The sequence below is a fragment of the Talpa occidentalis genome, unplaced genomic scaffold (genome assembly GCF_014898055.3).
Source record: "Talpa occidentalis isolate TD23 unplaced genomic scaffold, MPIMG_talOcc4v2.1 talOcc4.7, whole genome shotgun sequence".
Lineage (NCBI taxonomy): Eukaryota > Metazoa > Chordata > Mammalia > Eulipotyphla > Talpidae > Talpa > Talpa occidentalis.
The window spans coordinates 111,417,092-111,438,573 of record NW_023605083.1 but is presented as its reverse complement, the minus strand read 5'-3'; the positions used below and the strand labels follow the sequence as shown (position 1 = coordinate 111,438,573).

Below are 21,482 nucleotides of genomic sequence, written 5' to 3'. Positions count from 1 at the left end.
CTTTCTGTTTCCTCATTGCCATTCTGGAGGTTCTTAGATATTTCTCTGTCCAAGTACTTGAAAACATGAGTAAAGAAAACTGTCATATATGCTGATGACCAGATCAGTTCTACCCCATTCAGCTATGTTGTTTTTCTGGTCTTGCTGCAATTCTGTCCACAGTGTCCACACAGGTTCCTGCACTGAGCTATTGTTAGAAGTGTGCAAGATCAAGGTTTCCAGTCTTCATTAAAATATCATTTTTCCTTTCTTTTTAGCCTATGGGAACTTTGAAATTGGCTTTGTTATATCCTAGCCCATGCCTCATAATAAAAAGATTTTAGAAATTTCTTTAGGTTTCAAGTTCAAACCAAACAGTGGGTCTGGTTGTATTTTGTGCAGATAATGTATAAATCATTTGCTGTCAGATTTTAGACATTTTGAATGAACTGTCCTGAGAAAAGAGTACTTGAATGTTCAGGTTCACAAAATTTGGGGACTTTGGATGGATCCTAATATATTTAGGAGACCCCATTTAAAAATATTTATCCATCCAAATGGAATGAAAGGGTGCTTGTCCTACAAATGGCCTCTGGAATAACATTAGAAGCCCAGCCCCTGCCACTGAACAGTGGCTATTACCCTTGGACACTGGTGAGAAGGGCTTAGAATTCTGGAATAATTTTCCTTTGAATTTATGACTCTTCAACTTCAGTTCACACATCAACCTTCTTGTCCCCTCTCCCATGTTAAATTGGTTCATAAAACTCCACACACCATAAAATGAGATCTGGGTGGAGATGTGGCAAAGTATCCCCCAAGGTCAACATTATGATAGACTCCCCAACCCAACTCCTCCTGGGCCCCACCCCAGGAGAAAATGGAAACAAAAGGCACTGATGGTCTACAGTCTTTAATTCAGGCAACCCCCGCATAGCTGTTGGTTCTGGTTTAGCTGCGACCACAGAGGCCTTTATAAAGGGAGACCCCTTTCTTTCTCTCCATGTTCCTTATCTGAGTAGTGGTCTGCACAGAGGAATAAGAAAATGCCAGAGCCTTAAACTAGGCTCAAGAGAGCTGACACCAAGGACTTCCCGTGGCCTGACTCCAGCCACATGTGGAGCAGTCCCGCCTGGAGCAGCCAGCCCTGATGGTGTCTGAAATATTTGGCTCCTGGCTCAGGCTGTGGGCTGGCTGTCTGGTTTGTTTGAACACTAACTAGCCTGGGAGTCTTTGTGTAGAATGCTCCTTGAAGCTTTTTCCATGACATCTGCCAATTAAATGTATGAATTACTCTGTTTACTCCTCCGTGACAGGGCAGATATTTTAATCAGAAGCAAGAGTTTTCTTTTCATCCTTGTTTTTAATTCGAACATTTGATAATGAACCAGAAACTGGGCCAGATGATTTTACATTTGCTGTTTCATTTTATTCCTTGTTACAGCTCTGCAATGGGCTTGGAATTTCCATGTTATAGATGAGGGAACTGAGACACAGAGATAGGAATTGATCGAGAGTCACTCAAAGTGATCGGGGCAGAGTAAGAGCTAGAGTCTAGGGGTCCTCATTTCAAGAATTTTAAAAAATCTTCTCCATTCCAATTTCCTCAGGACCAATGCTTGACTGGTTTGAGTTGGTATTTTAACCTTTATTCATTCTCACATGCACTCTACATGAGCGCCCACCACTCAGCATCTGCTGTGCAAAATCTACTACATAAAAGGGATTAAAGGTTAGGCACAGGGGTCTGCACACATTTTCTGTCAAGAAACAAATAATAAATTTACACTTTGAGCACCATCTGGTCTTTATTCCTCTTTCATTCTACCATGGTGGCTTGAAAGTAGCCATGTATAATAGAACTAGGTGCATTCCAATAAAACCTTGTTTACAAAAATAGGCAGCGGATCAGACTTGGCTCTCTGGCTGCAGTTTCTATAGATAACTAGGTCATGCATGACTGCAGGCCCATACTTAGCACCATAGTGAGAGCACGCACAGTTACGTGCTCCCCCACCCACAGCCCTACCTGAACCGTTGTCTTCCACGTGAGGCAATGAGAGGCCTTCTCTGTCCTCCGTCGTATCTCCTGCCTCACCCATGTGAATGTTCTGGTAGAGATATCCTCCGCTTTTCCAAAGTTTGCTTCAGGTCACTCTGCTTTTACAAAGACCTATATATGACCTGTTTTCATAAACCACAAGAAAATTTTGAAGAGAATTTTCCCTTTTATGACAACAGGTGAAAAGTGAAATAACATTCAGCACTTTTGCAGCAGCCTGTCTACAGCTAGCTCACTCCCTGAACAGCAGGTGGCCCTACCAGCTCCTTCCCCTGACCTCCTTTATAGAGAATGTATGTGGCCTTTCCTTTTTGCTTTTACTATATGTGTTATTTTAGATTTTGTGTGTTATTTGGTATAATTTGAACCATTATTTTTTTGGGTGTGAGAACACTCCAAAAAAATTTCCATGTGAGTGAATAGTAATTGCCTCTTTACTTTATACCATTTTGTTTACAAAAGGTTTTAGATAGTGGGGCAAACTGCACTAATTAAACCCTTGTGTGGTTTGGGTAGGGAAAATGTTAAATAAGGGGAAGTGACAAGGATACTAGCTCTGAAAGAGCACAGAAAAGCTGGGTTGAGCATGGCCATCCACAGACCTAATTACACTGCAAAAGTATTAATTATGATCATAGCAGTGGCTACCATGGATTGATACTTACACAATCTCACTTGACTCTCAGAACAATCCAGTTCATAAGTATGGCTATTTCCACTTTTCAAATGGGGAAACATTGACTCAGAAAAGTTAGGTCATAAGGTCAGACAACCAGGAAGCAGCAGAATCAGGCTTTGAGTGAAAGTGCTGGTTTCCAAAGTCTATATCCTCAATGCCAAAGTCAACAGAGTTTAAGAGAAGAAAATAAAGAACATTGAGCTTGTCATCATCGTTGTTGCCTTCATGGATTCATGACAACAAGAAAAACCAAGGGGCCACTTGACATGAATGATGTTCTTGTGGGGACAGCAACCACACAGTATGTCCTATTGACTCTGGGCAGATTCCTGAAGCACCTAAGATGACCTGCGAGTGTGTGCTCACAGTGCCCTCTGGTTGCCAGGAGGAATACCACAGGGATCCTACTTGGTTCCCTCCACAAAGATGGAAGAAGCTTTCCTGCCCACCTGTGCCTATGCCGGTGTTTCTCCTCACCAACCTTCTACCTTTGCAAAGCAGCAGAGGCAGCTCTCCTCTCAAGCTGCGCACCTGTGATGTGCAGGCCTCTCTTTTTGGGAACCTATCTCTTCCAGGGACAGCTCTTTCTGCCTGCTGGTGTCTGAGCAAGTGTCTGTCCCTTCTCTTTTTATAATAAACCTGCCTCTTTGGATATAAAAAAGGAAAGAAGATGGAAGAGGCTTACTAACAGTTGTTGAAGATTGGAATTTGAATCGTGGTGTGAGATTTTATTGAGATTCATTTCATGTTACTCTTATAATTCCAGATATATTGCTAGATATTTACTGAGAATGGGAGGGAGAGGAAAGAGAACCTGCAATTTACACAGGACAAGTGGAGGCGAGAGACAAGACACCCTTCTGCCATTTGGCTGCCTCCCGTCTGAACAACCTGCACATCTTTCCTTTCCTAGGGTGCCCTACGGTCGACTGAATGCTGATCACATCTGGGTCAGGAAGAAGTCAAGGAGGCTCCCAATGATCCCTGGGGGCATTTATAGCACTAAACCAGGTAAAGTTTACTTTATCATTGGAAGTCAGATAACGATGCACTTGACAGTGGGTACAAGGAAAGGGGACAATGCCAAGGCAAAAGAATACAAATCAACTGGTTATTAAAGAAGCTCGAATAGGAGAATTGAAAATATATAAATTAAATAAATAAAATATCACCCCTCATGGCACAGCCGTGCTGTGGCCTGGGGATGGAACTGGAAACTTTGTGTGGTGAGTTCTAGTGGGATGTGGGTTGGGCCGAAATAGATCTGTCTCCAAGAAATACATTTATCAAAATGCTAAGCTTTAATTTTTTTTTTTTAAGTAAACAGCCAGGAAAATACCAGTCTTGATCCTTTCTCAAATAAGGCCCTGGATATGTCTATGGACATCCCTGTGAAGGGAAAACCCGTATTAATTTGACCCAAGCTCCCAGCCGCCCGCCCCTGGTCCATTCAGTTTGGCCTCACAGCCTGGGGGGTTCTGTCCGAACCTCTCCTTTTCACCCACTGGGGGCAGCAGATGATGTGCTTCCTTTTTTTCAGAAGAGTAACCATATTGGAAGAAATACAGGTCATGAGAAAACAATTTTGCTGGTCCAGTAGTCAAATCTCTGAGCCCACAGAGATGTTTCTCTGCCTACCACACTTTCCTTGGCTCTTCCCGGCTCCATCCACTAAGCAAACACTTCCTCTGCATTTCGATGCCTTCTAACACTGAATATAATGTAATGGAAAGAAGCATTGAAGGCCCGGGTTTTGGTGGTTTGGCTATTAACTTCCTCTCAGCGTTTAATATCCCAGGCTTTTACTTTTCTCATTTCCATTCAATAGTGTCCCTCCTGCAGTGCCAGTGGAGAATCAGAGGGTGTGATGTATGTGACAGTATGTTAATAAATGTTAAGAGTCAAACAAGTATTAAGTGCTGATAGGTGTGTGGCATTGAGAAATATGGTTCAAGACACAGGCTTTGACCTTGAAGAATTTATAATCTAGTCAAAAAGTTCAACAGAAAAATAGGTTGTTTTAAGGTAATGTATGGTGATGGGCTTGTGTGTGTTTGTTTTGATTTTTTCTTATTGGTCATTGCCAACCACACTATAGACGACTCCAAATCCTATACCCACTTCTACTGATACCCTTCCTTCTTTGGACCTCAGATTTCCAACTGGCCAAATGGATAGGTAGCTAGATAATTTGTTGATCAACTTAGGAGACATCTGAAAGGCGCAGAGGCACTGTTAATAATTATGCCAGAGAAGTTGGTAATTGGTGACTGTCCCAGGCCATCAGACATTATGGTCACACTGCAGATGAGAGGGGCAGACCTGTTCAATGCCTAAGGCCTAGTCCAGTTCTTACAATTTATGGCCTTACCTTTATGATCCAAAGTCTCTGTTCCAGCCATCCTGTTTCTTTTTTGGCTATTCCATGGGTGTGGCTGCTGGTCAGTGGTGAGACAGCCAAATCTTGGCAAGCCCTGAAAAATCCTGGTTGCTATCCTTCCAGATCAAGTCTTTTGTGGGTCAAACTGTACCATGTTCTTATGAGTCAAACTGTACCTTATCTGTTGGCGCCTCACTGCCAAGTAGGCCTGAGGACCTGCATGAAAATAAATCAAAACACAAGCAGCACAGGTCATGCTCCTGCTGGATGTTGAGCTCCTGAACTGTCTGCTTTCCCAGCTCAGATGCTTTTTATATTAACCTCCTCTTCCAGAGCAGTAAGCCCCACGCTCGCACAGATGGGCAAGTTTCCAGGCGACAAATATATGTTGAATAATACCTACACACTGTGAGCTTTGGCAAGCTTAAGATCAGTGAGAAGGAAAGATTAATGAGTTGGTTTTGTATCTCTCTCTTCCTCCCCACCCTCTTCACAATTTGATTCCCTTTCCACTTCCTCTCTCAATATTTTTATGGGCTTGTGATAGAATCTTTAATATTTCTTTTCCTATGTCTTCTAATAAAAGGATTCCCAACCACAGTGAGTGGGGAAACTGAGGCAGAGACGAACCACAAAGGAGTTTTGGGTAATTATTACAGGGAGCTCACACCATTGGCACTAGATGATCGGAAATTAGCGATGGAGTGTGCTACATATTCCGTCTCTATGTTGTCTAACTTGTGAGATTTAGACACTTTAACATACTCATTTTTTTTTTAAATGTCAATTTTCTTTTAAGATTTATTTATTTATTTATACAAGCACTGGGTACAGTCAGAAGCACAGTAGGGTGAGAGAATTCACCAGAGCCAGAGAAGGGAGCAGAACAGACAGACTGACGAAGTACACTGCTGAGGGGAGCAGCGGGTGCGGCAGGAGAGGTCTGTTGCCACCATGTGGGACCCTCTCCAGCGGCCGGGGATCGAACCGGTACTGCAGAGGCTGTGGGCAGCTTCACAGCCTGGCACTCAACCGCTGCGCCACCAAGGGAGGCCCTTTAACATACTCTTAAGTGCAAAAACAAGGTAGTGTGACTGGGCTGGCCACGCCTCTTCCCAGCAATGAACAAATGACCCACTAGAGTCTTCCTGAGGAGAGTTGGAGGCCCTTGGGATACACGTGGTCCTACAGTCTTCATTTCCAGCACCCATTCCAGATGTATTACTCTGATAGAATATGCTGAGGATTGTAAGAACCGATTCTGGACGGGCATTCTCATCACCCACAGGTATCACAGGGTCTTGTCCTAATCACTTTCATTTGTATCACAAAACAACCCATTTTGGAGGCTCAGTTCTTGAATTAGAATCTGGATAGAAAGAACTAGGTTGGGTGTTCAGCGAAGTGATGGGAGGAGGGTAAGGGGCTAGAGGATGGGGGGAGGGGTGTGTGGAAGGTTTGGAGGAGAATACATTGTTATATCTACCAAATTCTTCCCAAACCTGAAAGGCCATATAGAAAACCCACCGACAGGACACTTCTAACCCCAGGTTCAATGGCTTCCAGGTTTCCGGGGCTGAGCTCCGTTCACTGGGACCAGGGGCAAACTCGCCAAACCCCCATGCTGACTGGTCACTCAACAGGCCAGAGTGGGCAGCTCTGTAAAGTGCAGATCCTGGTTCAAATGAGGTTGCTCCTGTAATCCTGTCTGTCACCCACCTACTTCATCAGGGATGAGCAATACTTGGTGGTAGTGCAGGGGAAGCAGAGCTTATGATTTGACCCACTAGGATGATAGGCTGGGCCTCCTGGACTAATTCTCGCTGCCTCCATCTGAGTCACTGTTACTCTTGTCCACATCCCATGTTCTGTCTCCCTCTCCAAGAGCCGGCTGTCTTTATTTAGTAAGTCTTAGCATTCTTAATCCCAGGGCCTCCCATGCCACATGGCCTGTTTGAAAGGAAAGCAGGCACATTATCTCAAATTCTTTTTGCTTTATGTTTTCAAATGTTATCTTGAAGATCAAAAGTGAGAGCTCGCCTCTCATGTTGAGCCCAGCTGTCCTGTGAGGTCAAGGACACCCTGATCAGCTGTGCACAACAATTTGCCACTGCCCTGTCCCCACCCTCCTTTGTGCTTCAAGTTCAGATGTGATGCTGTTGACTCACTTTAACTAGGAGAGATGATTGGAGGTTCTTTAACATAACAAGTGTTGAATGAATAGTGATTATGTCCCAGGCTCTGTTTTTAAGTTTAAGGACAGTTTTCAATTTCAGAAATGGTGGTTGGGCTAATAGGATGAAGGAAATGCATGCTTTGGTGGTAGGTGTGAGGAGGTGACATACATCTAAGGTGTGAACCTATTCCCCTTAATCACAGGCAGTGTTATAAGCCAATGTTACTGCAGTTATAAAAAAGAATTTATCTGATATTTTATTGAAGAATGTTTAAGTGACATGCAAATATCTGCAAAACAGCATATAAATAACATGTAACCAGATGAACTGAAAATAACATGAAATCAGGCCTACAAAAGCATTAGCAGCTCCTAAAGGAAGGAGTTGTTAATTCTATCCAGGGTATCAGACAGAAATGCTCAGGAAGGTCAAAGCTCAGATAGGTTAAAAGGGAGCTTTGAATATTAATCAACCATGTAACCCACTGCTCTTCACTGACTATTGGGTGACAGTGCAAACTTTGATAATATTCTTGCCTCCAGAAACCTGGTGACCTAACTGGTGAGTGAAATAAATGATTATCATAAAATATGAGCAATTTGTTTTGGACAAAGCTTATAATAAGAGCTTCCCTCCTACACACATATCCTTTTTTTTTTTTTTTAAGATTTATTTATTTATTAATACAAGCACTGGGCACAGTCAGAAGCGCAGGAGGGTGAGAATTCACCAGAGACAGAGCAGGGAGCAGAGCAGGCAGAAGGACCGAACTACACTGCTGAGGGGAGCAGCGGGTGGCAGGAGAGGTCTGCGCGCCATGTGGGACCCTCTGGTGGCTGGGGAGCAACCGGGGATGGAACCGGCTCTGCAGAGGCTGCGGGCAGCTTCGCAACCCAGCGCTCAACTGCTGCGCCACCGGGGAGGCCCTATACACATACCCTTTTTAAAAAGCATTTCCATGGCAAAATTCATCAACTAATTTTCAACTCGTCATCTAATTAAAATTCAAATGGCCCCGCACATGAGGGTCTACTCAAAGTCTGCACAAGAGGAAACTTGTCCAGACTTGCCCTCCCTAATCAGTGCAAGGACTAAAAGATGAACCCATGTCTGTAGAACTGCAAAGTCCATACTCTTAATATTAAGAGTTTGTGGGGACAACAATGAAAAGTAGGGGAACAGATAGCGGAAGGTGTGGGAAAGTGAAATTACAGGACAGGACCCAAAGGGCACAGACCTTGTAACTGTAATCTCTCCAGGAGCTTTTGTGTCAAGCTGGGCAGGTAGGATGGGGTTTGTTCTTTAAAAACTTTGGATGCCACACTAAAAGCTTTGTTTTTATTCCATAAACCATGGGAACACACGGTTGAGATTTTAGGTAGGATGTTTTATGAAAGAGCCCTGCCTTGTGAGCATATCTCTGGATAAAGGAGGAAAATGAAAACGGGCTTCCTGATTATCCATGCGTTTCTTGATGTACACAGGGAAGGCTAGACTTTGCACTGCAGACAATTGCAACTGTTTTCTTTTCTGAATGAAGATAAATGGCCCACCAAGAATTGAATTGTACTTTTAGTAGCTAAGAATCCAAGTGCGCAAGAAACCAGGTATCTTCCTTACTTTTCTAGAAAGCCACTTAATCCCTATGTGAAAATTTAGTTCTAATCAATGAAGTGGGTTTTTTGTTTTCTAAGGTAATACATCACTGACTATGAATCAGAGGTACAGGTCCACACCCTTCAGAAGTGTTTCCACAGCACCCCCACACCAAGTCACCCCCTGTCTTCCGTCGTAGTTCATGTCCCTTCCTCTCCACTGTTTTTACAGTATTAATGTAGGTCTAAATTCATTCAAATCATAATTTACTCTTCCTGTTTGGGTGGATGTAAATTCTGAAGAGCTTCTGAAACATGAAAGAACGGGAGTGGGAGGCAGGGAGCACAGCATCTAATCAGTCTCTGCTGTCTGTCCAGACCTGCAGTATCCTCCAGCCATTGACCTTAAATGCATCATTCTCCATGCAGGTGGCTCCTCACCACTCTGCTTCCACCCTTTTCTCCCCTTCAGAACATTTTCAAGTGTATCCCACACCTCACAAGACTTCGACCTAACTTAGGTCTTCCTGGACCTTATTGATCTTCCTGGCCCCTGTGAGGAAGCAAACACAGATCCCTTCTCTCATCAATTCCTTCTCAGACCTAGACTCAGTTGGAAGGGATGAGACTTAATTCTACTTCCAACAATTCTACACTCAATTTCACACTCAATTTTAACTCTCTTTCTCCTGCTCCCAACACTCCTAATCTCCTGAGCTAGATAAAGGAGGCCTTTACCTAGATCTCTGTAGTGGTAAAGGTGTTTTGCAGGAAGACTAATTCTGCCTAGTGGCATATTCTTCTGAATCTGTCTTATCCTTGTGTAACCTGGACCAAGTCTTTTGAACTTAAAAGCCATGGACTTGCTGAATGATGTCCACCTCCCTAAATAATAGAAACCCATGTGGTAAATAGTGCAGATGAAAACACATGGCTTATTGTCCCACTATTAGAATGTGCTATGAACTTTAGCACCTTGGAGAAACAAATTTGACCAGACTTTTTATCCATAGAGAAGTTTAATCTCGGTAACCAGACATTTTTCAATATGGTAAATTCCACTTTCTTATTTTCTTTGATTCTCCAACAAGGGTCTCATCTATGATCAAAAGCCTTTTTTTTTTTTTTTTTCACAGCAACTGGCATATCCTTGAAGGTATAATTAGCTACCATAGTAACTATAAATTATAATCTTTCTTTGACTTTCCAGACAACCTAAATAAGATGCCATCACTTTCCCCCTACAATTAATACTCCCTGAAGAAATATTTAAGTGTCATGATCTATTGCTAAATTTGGAATGCAGTGGTAGCAAATTCATTGAATTCAGCAAAATAGATCTACAAACAAATTGGCTTTGCAAAATGAATTGACTAGGAGCTTGTGGTGCTGACAGTTAAGTATCAATTGAAAAATTCATTTTTGTACTTTGCCAAAAATGTGAAGAACAGAAGGGAGTATTTTGTTATCATCCATATAAGTGATAAGTGAATTGGGACCTAAGGGTTTATCCAGTATCATTCTTCAGAGTATTTGCTGCTAACTTGCAGTAGAATATTGTAAAAATTAAGCTACTTATATCCTTATGGTTATGAGGGGGGCAGAAGAATAAGCTCACATCTTCTGAATATTTGAAATGTTTTCCAAGCACTGTGATGAGCATGCGACAGCATTCCTCCTATTCATTCATAATAATCATGTAGTAGTAGATCCCATCATTCCCATTTTACAGATGCAAAAACCCAACTTCTATTAGATGAAGACAGTTGTTCAGGGTCAACCATGCTAGTGAAAAATAGGCCTCATAGTTCAATTCCAGTCTGTATATGAATAAAGTAGGACAAAACATTTCTCATGTCACTCTTCTGAGCATAACTCTGTTCCATGGATATTACTATGATATGGACTTGTTGATGGGCAGATCCATCCTGGTAACTGGTGATTCCTCACTTCCAGAAGAGCTGGGCCACTCCAAAGATTAGGTTTTCTTAGGTATTGGGGAAATAGGAGATCCTGACTGTTCCCTATTTCTTTTGTTTTCCCCCACCCCCTATCTCTTTCATCATCTTTTATTTCTAAGAGAAGGTAAAGGCAATGAAAAAACTTTGAGCACATGCTATGTCCCAAATGCTTAAAACAATTCTACAAGTTATATATTCTCCTCTTTATGGTTTGAAAAGCTAGTGTTCAGAGACATTGAAAATATATCTAATTCTTTTATACATGTGGATATTAATACATATTTACAGGTTATTATATAGTTAGTATTTAGTTAATATATATTTATAGGTTAGGATATCAATTCTCACTTTTATTTTTATATAATAGGGTATTCATTCTATTAATAAGTATGTGATATATACTTTTTTGGTGATATATACTTAATGATGTCAAAACAAAGCAAAAAAATATATGCAGGCCATATTTTTAGGCTATAAAGCTGGGAATCAAACCCAGATTTGTCTTCAAAGTGAAGAATGCTGATAGCCTCATGGAACAAGCAAGCAAAAAGTTCTTCTCTAGTGCTCAGAAAGGATCCCAGCTCTGCCAACACATTGATTTTTAGCCCAGTGAGACCCATCCCATGTCAGACTTCTGACCTAAAGATCAATAAGATATTTTTCCATTCGAACCCAAAAAATTTCTTTTTCTTATATCATTTTTTTTCAACAAACATGGTCTGACTATGTGTGGGAGTTGGATATAAATTAATAAATAAAATACACGTGGTCTTACCTTTACCATCTCATCAGAAGATAGATAATGAATAACAAATAACTTTTATACTGCTATATGGATGAATAGCTTGGAAGTTTCCTTAGATATTAAGTAAGTCAAATGTTATATTTGACTTATTCTCTTTGAGAGAATTAAATGTCTTTATTATACAAAATACATTCAGTCATTCTCCCACTTTCTTCTGCATGTATCTCAGTATAGAGCTATACAGGGAACTATAGAGGGTTTTTAACCAAGAACCAAGTTTCAGCTAAGATAAATTGCTGAGGAAACATTTAGAGGATAAATTCAGGATTTTGGACTTTGGTGATCATAGGTCAGAAATGTAAAGAAGCATGGAGATAAGATTTGAAAAGGATAGAAAAATGAGCACTCATTTAGTGTATGAATTATATACTGCTGTGTAAAAAAGTATCCCCAAAACATAATGGCTAAAACAATAAACATTTATTATCTCACAGTGTCCAGAATTTCAGAAATGGCTTAACGGGGTGGTTCTGGCTCAGGATTTGTCATGTGGCTGGAGTCAGATGTTAGCTGGGCTGCAGCCGTGTGAAGGCTTGCCTGGGACTGGACTGGGCTGCAGGATCTGCTTCTAAGCCAGCTCATTCACTTGGCTGCTGGCAGAAGACTCAGGTCCTCACACTGTGTACCTCTCCATAGAGTTCATTACTTACACAGCATCTGGTTTCTTCCCAAAGCAAACAATTCAAGAAAGACAAGCAAAAGTTTAAATATCTTTTATAGTCCAACTTCAGAAGTTACACTCCATCATCTCTGCAGCGTTCTATTGCTTATACACATCAGCTCAATTGAGTGTGGAAGGGGACTACCCAAGGGAATGAACCAGCAGGGGGTCATCCTGGGGGCTGTTTATGCATCAGATTATGAGATTTATAGAGCAGATGTAGATGAACTCTTGGATGATGATGGATAATAGGGGCGATTTAGACTTCTGATGGTCAATGAGGCAGTGTCCAGGATTAGGATGTGAGGCAAAATGAAATTGGTCATAGTAATCTCTGAGACTGGTAGTCAGTTCTAGTGCTGTTATCTTGAAAATGTCATCAGAGGGAGTCTTTCAAGCAAGTGTTCCTTCAGGAGGTTTCTGGTAATGAAGCCTCAATGGTCAGTGGCTGCTTCTCAGGACATCACTGGGTAGGATGGTGCAGTGAGGAGTCTGAAGGTACAAAGATAGAGGAAGAGTGGAGTGAAATTCCAATTCCATTGTAATTCTAATTCTGATTCTAGCAACATCAACTTCACTCCCAACTGGAAACTCAAAGCCATTATTGACTTTAGTTCTCCAAGAAAACATTCCACCCCATCTTTCTTTAATCCATTCTGAAAATCCGTTTTCAAACTCTGACTTCTCCCTTGGCATAACCAGCATGTTCTTCTTCACCACAAGGCTCTCTCTACTCAGTAATTTAAAGTAGTTTATGTCAGAGTGACATTAGTTCTGTCAGGATCCATTGAAATCCCTTGTGAAAAATATTTTGTGATTGTTAAGGGTGAAATAAAAAGAAATTAATTTTTTACATGGGAGCCCACTGAGTTGAGGAACTCAATAAATAAAAGCAGTTAGGGGGGATTAAGGACAAGTCAACATTTTCAAAAGTATAAAGTTATATAGTTTCCAAAACATCCAGTTCTGGGTATAGGCTGAAGACCAATATCTTTTGCTAGTAACTTGTTTTAGCAAAATTCCAACACTTAATTATGAGTTTGGTGAATGACCACACCAGACCATTTAGTGTAACATGACAGGCTCTGAAGGGAGTAGTCAGTAATTTGAAACACTAACCATGTGTTTTGTCTAAAAATTAATACCTGTAGTTTCACTGGAGTGGCATGGTTCCACCAATCAGAATGTAGAAAGAAAGACTCCATGGTATTAATAAAGGGAGCTACTGTTCTGGTTTATGGCAAACATAGTAGATATATTTATTAACTATTTACTCTGTACCATTGCTAAAATTGCTTTATCTCATTTAATCTTCTTGATCACTCAACTAGCTAGATAATAGCAAAGGAATTAATATTTACCAAATACACACGAGGTTTCACAGACTTGTATATGTACTGTTGACTTCACTCAGTCCTCACATTATTGTCCCTGTCTGAGGATTAGAAAGTTTACCATTAATAGCAAATGATGGAGGCAAGATATGAACTTAATGTGATCCTGGCACTCATTTATTTAACAGTTATACCACCTAAGTAGTTATTAAAACCTAGTTAATTCTGCCTGATCTTGGGAAGGCAAACATTATGGAGTGGATATAGGTGAAATCTTATTTTCACACACTTGGAAAAAACTTAGTTTCATAACACCCTGTTTAATGACAAACAGTGACTCCTCTTGGGATAGTCAGTAAAGACCCTTGAGGATTTATTTTAATGATTAGCGAAACTGAGTTGCAATTATACAAAGATAGATTTAAAGAACTTTTCAAGAACATGCTGGAAGTGTGACCATAACTACCATTTATTGCAGACATTATCACAAATAACAACAACCCAAATATAGATGCTAAGATATTAGAAACTGCTATGTTGCCTACTCAACAATTCAATCAAAATACATGTCAAGACAAAGGCTACCTTCCCACAGGTCTCTCACCCACGTCTCTATCTCTTTCACATGTCTCCTTTTGTGCCCCCCAAGTCCCTGGCACAAGTCCAAGAAGCAAGTGTAGCTTCTTCATGTCTCTTTACTCCACATGCCTCCTCCAAGTCATCTCCCCTTCTTTCCCAAGACCTTAGTTTCCCCTCACAGCTCGGCTCCTCCCTTCCTTAGATGCAGCAGGGAGCCTGGAACCTCCCCTTTCTATGAAGAGTGTTACAGTAGCAGAGAACAAGTGGCTTTTGCTATTAAGGTATTTTGTTTTCATGAATATTAACAATAGGAATCACCTTTGGCCTTATCTCTTCTCTCACATAGTAAAGAAATAGAGAAGGAGGACCCACGCTTTTGGGGGCAGGGCCGACAAAAGAGGTATCCCCAGGACAGTGACATCTTCTCTGGCACATGAAGTCCTCTATTTGTAAATCTCTGAGAAGTCGGGAATGTGGCCTGAGTCTCCCACCCCTTTTGTTTGTTTTTCAGAGTTGTCCTCCAGACACTAATGTAACTGGGTACCTGGCCTCTTCCTAAATGTTTGCTGATTTTCTTCTCTGGCTTCTCCATCCAATCCAGAAATCCAAACATTACTCCAATAGAATTTTAAGAGTCCATTTTGCTTTGACAGGAAAACGTCTGAGAAACACCTTTGACCCCCCCCCCCATACACCTCTCCCTGCAAGAAAATAATTTTTCTTTAATGGGGCAACACTTGGATTTGTATTGATTTAACGAAGAACTAACTGCTGCCCTGTGGCTCGGCAGTTGAGCGCTGGGTTGCAAAGCTGCCCGCAGCCTCTGCAGCACCCGTTCAATCCCCGGCCGCTGGGCGAGGGTCCCACATGGCACACAGACCTCTCCTGCCGCCCGCTGCTCCCGTCAGCAGTGTACTTCATCAATCTGCCTGTTCTGCTCCCCGCTCTGGCTCTGGTGAATTCTCTCACCCTCCCGTGCTTGTGACTGTACCCAGTGCTTGTATAAATAAATAAATCTTAAAAAAAAAAAAAAAAACTAAGCTTTGGGGACCTGAATGACTGACAGAGAAGGAATATGAGGAAGGCACCTGAATTCTGTTTCCTCTGTGGACAGCTCTGGTGGTGAGGAGATTCACACAGCACCTGGCATGTCCTTAGTTCTCAGGACTTTGGTCTTAGGAGAGTTTTTTAGGGGAGAGTGACAATCTTCAGAAAGCATTTCCCCCCTATCATGTCATTGTCCTCCTCAACTTTTATTTTCAGTCAACGTTGAGTGCCTAGGGTATAAGCCTGGAAGATTCTGGGGTTTGAATGAATGAATGCGACTTGGGTCCTTGCCCTCAGGTTGCTCCCAACCAATCTGAACATGCAGATGAGCAATCAAGGTCCAGAAAGGGTGCAGGCCTTACTCTGTCCCTCCCACTCTCTCCAGCTGCCATCACTAGCATCTTGATGGTTCATCAGCTCTGCCCCAGGCAGGATCAGTTCCTCTTCTGTAGGCGAAGTAGCAAGGCCACAGCACACTCAAAGGCAAGGATGAGGAAAGCTCCCAGCAGAAAACCAGGAAAAATGGTGGGTACCTCCACAGTGACACCCTAGCCAAGTAGCTGGGTCCCTGGTGCTGTGCTGCTTTGCCTCCAGCAGGAGAGCAGTGGGGGAGCCACTTGGAAGGGTCTGGCCTCACCACACCATCTCCCAAGGTGACAGAGATGGGGAAGGGACTGAGGGGTAAGCTCTTGTCACCAGATTGTTTATAGTCTCTACCCTCCGGAGGTGCTGGCAATGCATTCCATTGTTCTAGCAAGGTAGGGAAGGAGCTGCCTTCCATCTGCCCATGGGGAGACAGGGACTCTGAAACATCCTGACATTCCTGAGCCCCTTGCTGCAGAGTGTCAAGGGAAGCCTCTGTGTTCCCAGCTCTCTACTCTCAGGAGAAAGAGGAATAGAACCTCTGTCACATCGGCCAGTTTTCTCTCCCAGCAACTGTGATGCTGGTCACCTGTTTGTCCTCCTGTCTGCTTTGTGCTTTCTTTAGTTGGTAACCCCTGCTACTGTGAAAGCAGAAGGAGTATATCTTCTTGAATAGATCAAAGGCCTGGTGTGTGCACCCAGAGTCCATCATAAAATGTTTAAGGGACCCTTTTGACATCTCAGTTCTGCCTTTTGAAGAAGGTAGAAAATGAAGCCTTTTGTAGGACAATGTTTATTAAAACCCAGAGTACAGGACCCAGCACATTGGAGGTTTTCAATAAATGGTTGATATTATTATCATTCTTGCATAGAAAAGTATTCAGAGTGAATAAAATCATGTTCTTGAGATCACTAGTATGCAATAGGATACAAAGTAGATGCCCAGAAAATGATAGTTGTTTTTTTTTTGTTTTGTTTTGTTTTTGGTATACCAGAGGCCCACAGTATTGAATGACTTCATTCATTCATTTAACAAATATTTGAATACCTAGCCTATGGGATGAGCTGTTACTCAGATAACTCCAGCCCTGATTGCATTATGGTCTAGGGGTGAGATACAGGCCATTGAGGACAACACTAACGAGTTAGAAAAGCATACCAGGCTAGCAAAAGTCAGCATGTACAAAGGCCCAAAGGAAAGAATAAGCAGAGCATAGCCATGGAGATTGAAAAAAAAAAATGAAAAAAAAAATGTGGAAGACATAGGAAGAGCCAGTTCACAAAAGGCCAAGTAAGTCAGACTATAACTTCACTTATCCCTTGGGGTATGGGAAACCACTGGGGGTTTATGAAAACTTACTTTGATAAGTAGGTGGAGAAGGAACTGAGTATAAAACCAGAGGTAGGGACTCTAGGCAAGAGGCTGAGAAGGTGGTCTGGGGAAAGATGGTGTGGCTGCGGGCACAGACACAGCCAGACAGATCACAGCCATGCTTACGGAGCGGAGCCTTGGAATCTAGAGAAGTATTTTAGCACCAGACGAGATGCTTGCCAATAATCAGTCTCCACGTGTCTTATTAACTACTGAGTGAGGCTAATCTATATTGAAAAATACAGGTAGAGTGTTTATCAGGTTTGTTTTAACAAACTAATCATTTTGTTAGCTCAGGATTTTTTTTTGTTTTTTTGTAATTAGACCACTGTCTCGCAAATTTTGGAGGAATAATATTAAGTCAGAAGTTTTATTTTTAGCTTTGGGGCCTTCGATTTTTCATTAATCTCAGATAAAACTTCTTGGAACAAACTTTACATCTTCAGATGTAATAATGAACTTTAACCACTTGATGGCCACATTTTGAAGTCCTTTATCTTTTTTCCCCATTTCTGGTCATTTTCTCTATTCTAATCAATTACCTCTGGAACTAAATAAATGTGCCCATTTCTTTAGTAGAATTTCTAGACATTCATCTGAAAGATATGAGCTGGAAATTGTACTAAATCCACTGTTGGTCTTCACTGAAAGTTATTTCATAAACATGACCAAATGAATGGATATCAACAAAAAACTAATTTTCAAAAATTTGGGGTAGTTCAAAGCTTCATTCTGTTTCAGACCTTTGAAATTCAAATTACTGCTGTTTAATCACCAAATAAAGCAATATTAAAATGAAATAGAGATTTTTAGAAAATGGTTTGGATACATACACAGCAAAATAACATTAAAACCCTGTGAACAGAACTCTTAATAAAAGATGAAAATGTTTTCATTCCTGTTCACATGCAATTCTAGTTTTAATGCTTGCCTAATTGTTTTCATTAGGCATGTGAAATTGCACGTGTATTTTTTTTTATAGAGCTCTTAATATAAGCATTCTATATTTGGCAATATACTTTCTATTATACTTTTATTAAGAATATTATATATATTGAAAAAAGGAAAGTCACATCTAAGTACAATTGATGGAAGAGATAGCCTCAATGAGACTTTTGGTCACTCTTAAAGTAGAAATGATGTTGGGCTATGCAAATCCCAATGACAAAAACATTCAAAACAGAATTTTAGTCTGATATCATTATTTAATTTTTCTAGCTCTCTGTTTTGATTTCACATTCATCAAGTAATTTCTGATTAGTATTTATTTTTCCATGCAAGTCTTCAAGAAAAGAAAAGAACATACCCTAGTACAGAAAAAAAAATGTGTTAAATCAATAAACTTCAAGTACCATTGGTCCCTATGACAATAATTTCACCCTGAAAATAAATTGTCTTAATTATATACACTAGTCTTAATGCACTCAACTAATGTAAGATGGATCTAAGAGATGGATTTGTTGAAGATGTACTAACAAAGTCAGATCTGATCTGGAATTCAAAGTCATATCTGAACCTGTAGGAGTCTAAGTCAGATGCTAGGCTACAATAAATTCACAGAGGCATTCATTCTACACTATCCAGTTTCTCTACACACAGCTTGTCAGCCTTATCACATGGTGACCATATATTGTATGATCACTGGTATTAGGCATGCATGTGTGTAATTGCTACAGAACTCTTTATCAGGTGTTTTTAATATAACATAATAAAACTTAATAGAACTGTCCATTAGGGGTGGGTTCAAACTTCAAAGAACCCGAATCTCATACAATTTGATGACAGAATAAGTGTTTAAGAAAAGTAATACATGAGTTTATCTTTTTTGATTGCTGAGTAATATTCCATTGTGTATATATTCCACATCTTTTTGATCCAGTCATCTATTTCTGGGCATTTGGGTTGTTTCCATAGCTTACCTATTGTAAACAGTGCTGCAATAAAAAGGATCCAAATAAGGGATCTGGAGAAAAAAGCAATTATAATAAAGTAAAATCAAAATCAAGAGGTAATTATAAGCCAGAGACATTCTGCAGGGTAGGGAGAAGGGAGTAGGATCAAAACAGGGTTGGGGAGAGCACAAGGGACTATGGTGATGATTCACTGGTGAATGGGTGGTGGGAATTTCATGGGGACAATAACCAAGATGAAAATGTATACATTGTACAAAAATGAAAAATGATGTAAAAATATATTTTAAAAAACCCATACTTAAAAAAATAATAAAGATTTATGAATGGAAAATCAGTGGGTAATTCAAAATTTATTGAGAAATCACACAAATTATAAACTTAAAATATATGATGACTAGCATGTGTATCATAACATTTGTATTACTCAACTGTCTGATAGCTCTCTATGACAATTTATCCCCAAAATTTGCCAGTGTATTCTTTGATCACCTATTTATATGACAATGATGTTGAAATTTTATTTTCTCTGGAGAGAAAATGACTTAGACTTATTTAGCAAAGATGGTTTAGCCTTTCTTCTAACATGGTTAAATCATTGAGAGTTCAGAAAATTTATTTTATCTCATGAGTGATTATTGGAAATGTCTTCTTTCCTAATATTTGGATTCAATGTTCTAATCTTCCTTCTAAGCATTGCTTTTGCCTCTACAACCCCAAAATTTTTTTTGGGTTTTTTCTGCTGTTCCATTATGTTTTGTGAAGGTTATGCTGGTTGATATTTGCTGTAATTCCTGGTTCTGAAGCTTAATGTTTTTACACAATCCTGAAAATTTCCAACCCATTATTTTCATTTGAAATATTGCCTTCATCCCATTCTTTTTCTGGAATTCTTTCTGAAATGGCCTTTCTTTCTGTAATTCTAATGAAATATTTATTTAACTTCTTGTTTTATCTACTATTTCTCTTAGTGTTTGATTCACATTTTCCGAACATTGTTTTCCATTGTGTGTTTTGAATAATTTCTTTTTAACTATCTTTCCATTTACTAATTTTCCATTTGGTTGTGTCTAATTTTCTGTTATGGTTTTAATTTCAATTGCCATGGTTTTCATTTCTAAAAGTTCTATTTGACTCCCTTTCAAATATGCTCAGTCACATTTTAAGTCTTTTATTTCTTGTTCATATTTCAAACTTCTCTTTTATTGCTTTAAATATAACTGATAATTGTGTCTAATAATTCCAATGTCTAAAATGTTTGTGAGTCTGACTTATTGTATCTGCATACATTCATGTAATGCTTTGTGTTTACATGGCTTTTATGATATTCTGCTGTAAATTATTATTCTCAGGTTTATCTGGGACTATTTAACTGTGAAAACTAGTCTGCAATCATGTTTCTACAAAGAGAATTTATATATATATATATATATATACATATAAATTCTACAAAGAGAATTTGTATATCTATGTCATATATATATATGACATATTACCTAGCAGCAGTATCATATATATATATATATATATATGATACTGAAGTAGCAAAGATAGCTATATATCTTTGTCATATATATATATATATATATATATATATATATGACATACTTACCTAGCAGCAGTATCAAGCTTTACCAATTATAAATACAAGTACAGCTCTGATGTTTTATATATATATATCACACAAATAGCTTAACTTTGCACAACAAATGTATGTGAGACCTGGCTTGTGGTTTCAAATTCTGATAGGATATTTTTTCCCCTTTTAATCAAATGTGAAGGTAGAAACAAGCAAGTTGTCTGGCAATTCTCTTATGTTCAGTGGGTTTTTTTTCTCTTTTATCCTAATAAAGAAGGTCCTAACTTTTGATAACAGTATTCTACTAGGTAGCCCATCTGTAGTGGGTACCGAATTTATCTCCTATTGCCTGCACATGGTATTGTTGTCAAAGGGAATGTTCTCATTATCCTGGGTACAGCAAAAGTCTTCAGCAAAAAGCTATCTTTGCTACTTCTTCACCTCCCAGGTTCCAGTTCTCACTTTATATTTGGTCTCTTCAGATTCCTTCAGTTTCAGATCCATGATGTATTTTCTAAATATGTTTTTATATTTTATCCAGCATTTCAGGTGTGCAGAAAAGAGTTATAGCTAACCTGAGACTGACATCTTTGCTAAGTCCCATTTGCAAGACTGGACTTATGCTGGTGTCTGCTGGCTACCCACCATTCCTAGAACTGATACAAGTGCTTCTTTCTACCTACAACTATTTGTGCAAACAATGTGGTTCACATTGGCTTTCTTTCTTGAAGCCTGTAATTTGGGCAGAGAAAGCCTACAGTTTCAGCCTCCAATAAAAGCTCTGGGCACCAAGTCTTTAGTGAGCATCCCTGGTAGACAACACTTAGCAGGTGTTCTCATAGCTCATGGTCGGGGGAATTAAGTGTATCCTGTATAACTGCACTGGGAGAGGACTTGTGGGAGCTCATTCCTGGTTTTCTTTAGACTTTGCCCCATGCATCTTTCCCTTTGCTGATTTTGCTTTCTGTCCTTTCACTGTAATAGGTCTTGGCTATCAGT

At 40.0% G+C, this 21,482-nt stretch overlaps 1 protein-coding gene across 1 annotated transcript in view; it reads left to right on the top strand.

The window, feature by feature from the left end:
- ANKFN1 (ankyrin repeat and fibronectin type III domain containing 1) overlaps positions 1-21,482 on the top strand; it is a 577,395-nt gene that overhangs the window by 184,248 nt on the left and 371,665 nt on the right. The window contains exon 6 of the mRNA XM_054689196.1: positions 3,634-3,731. Within this exon, the coding sequence (XP_054545171.1) occupies positions 3,634-3,731 (98 nt within the window). The remainder of the gene's footprint in view (positions 1-3,633; positions 3,732-21,482) is intronic.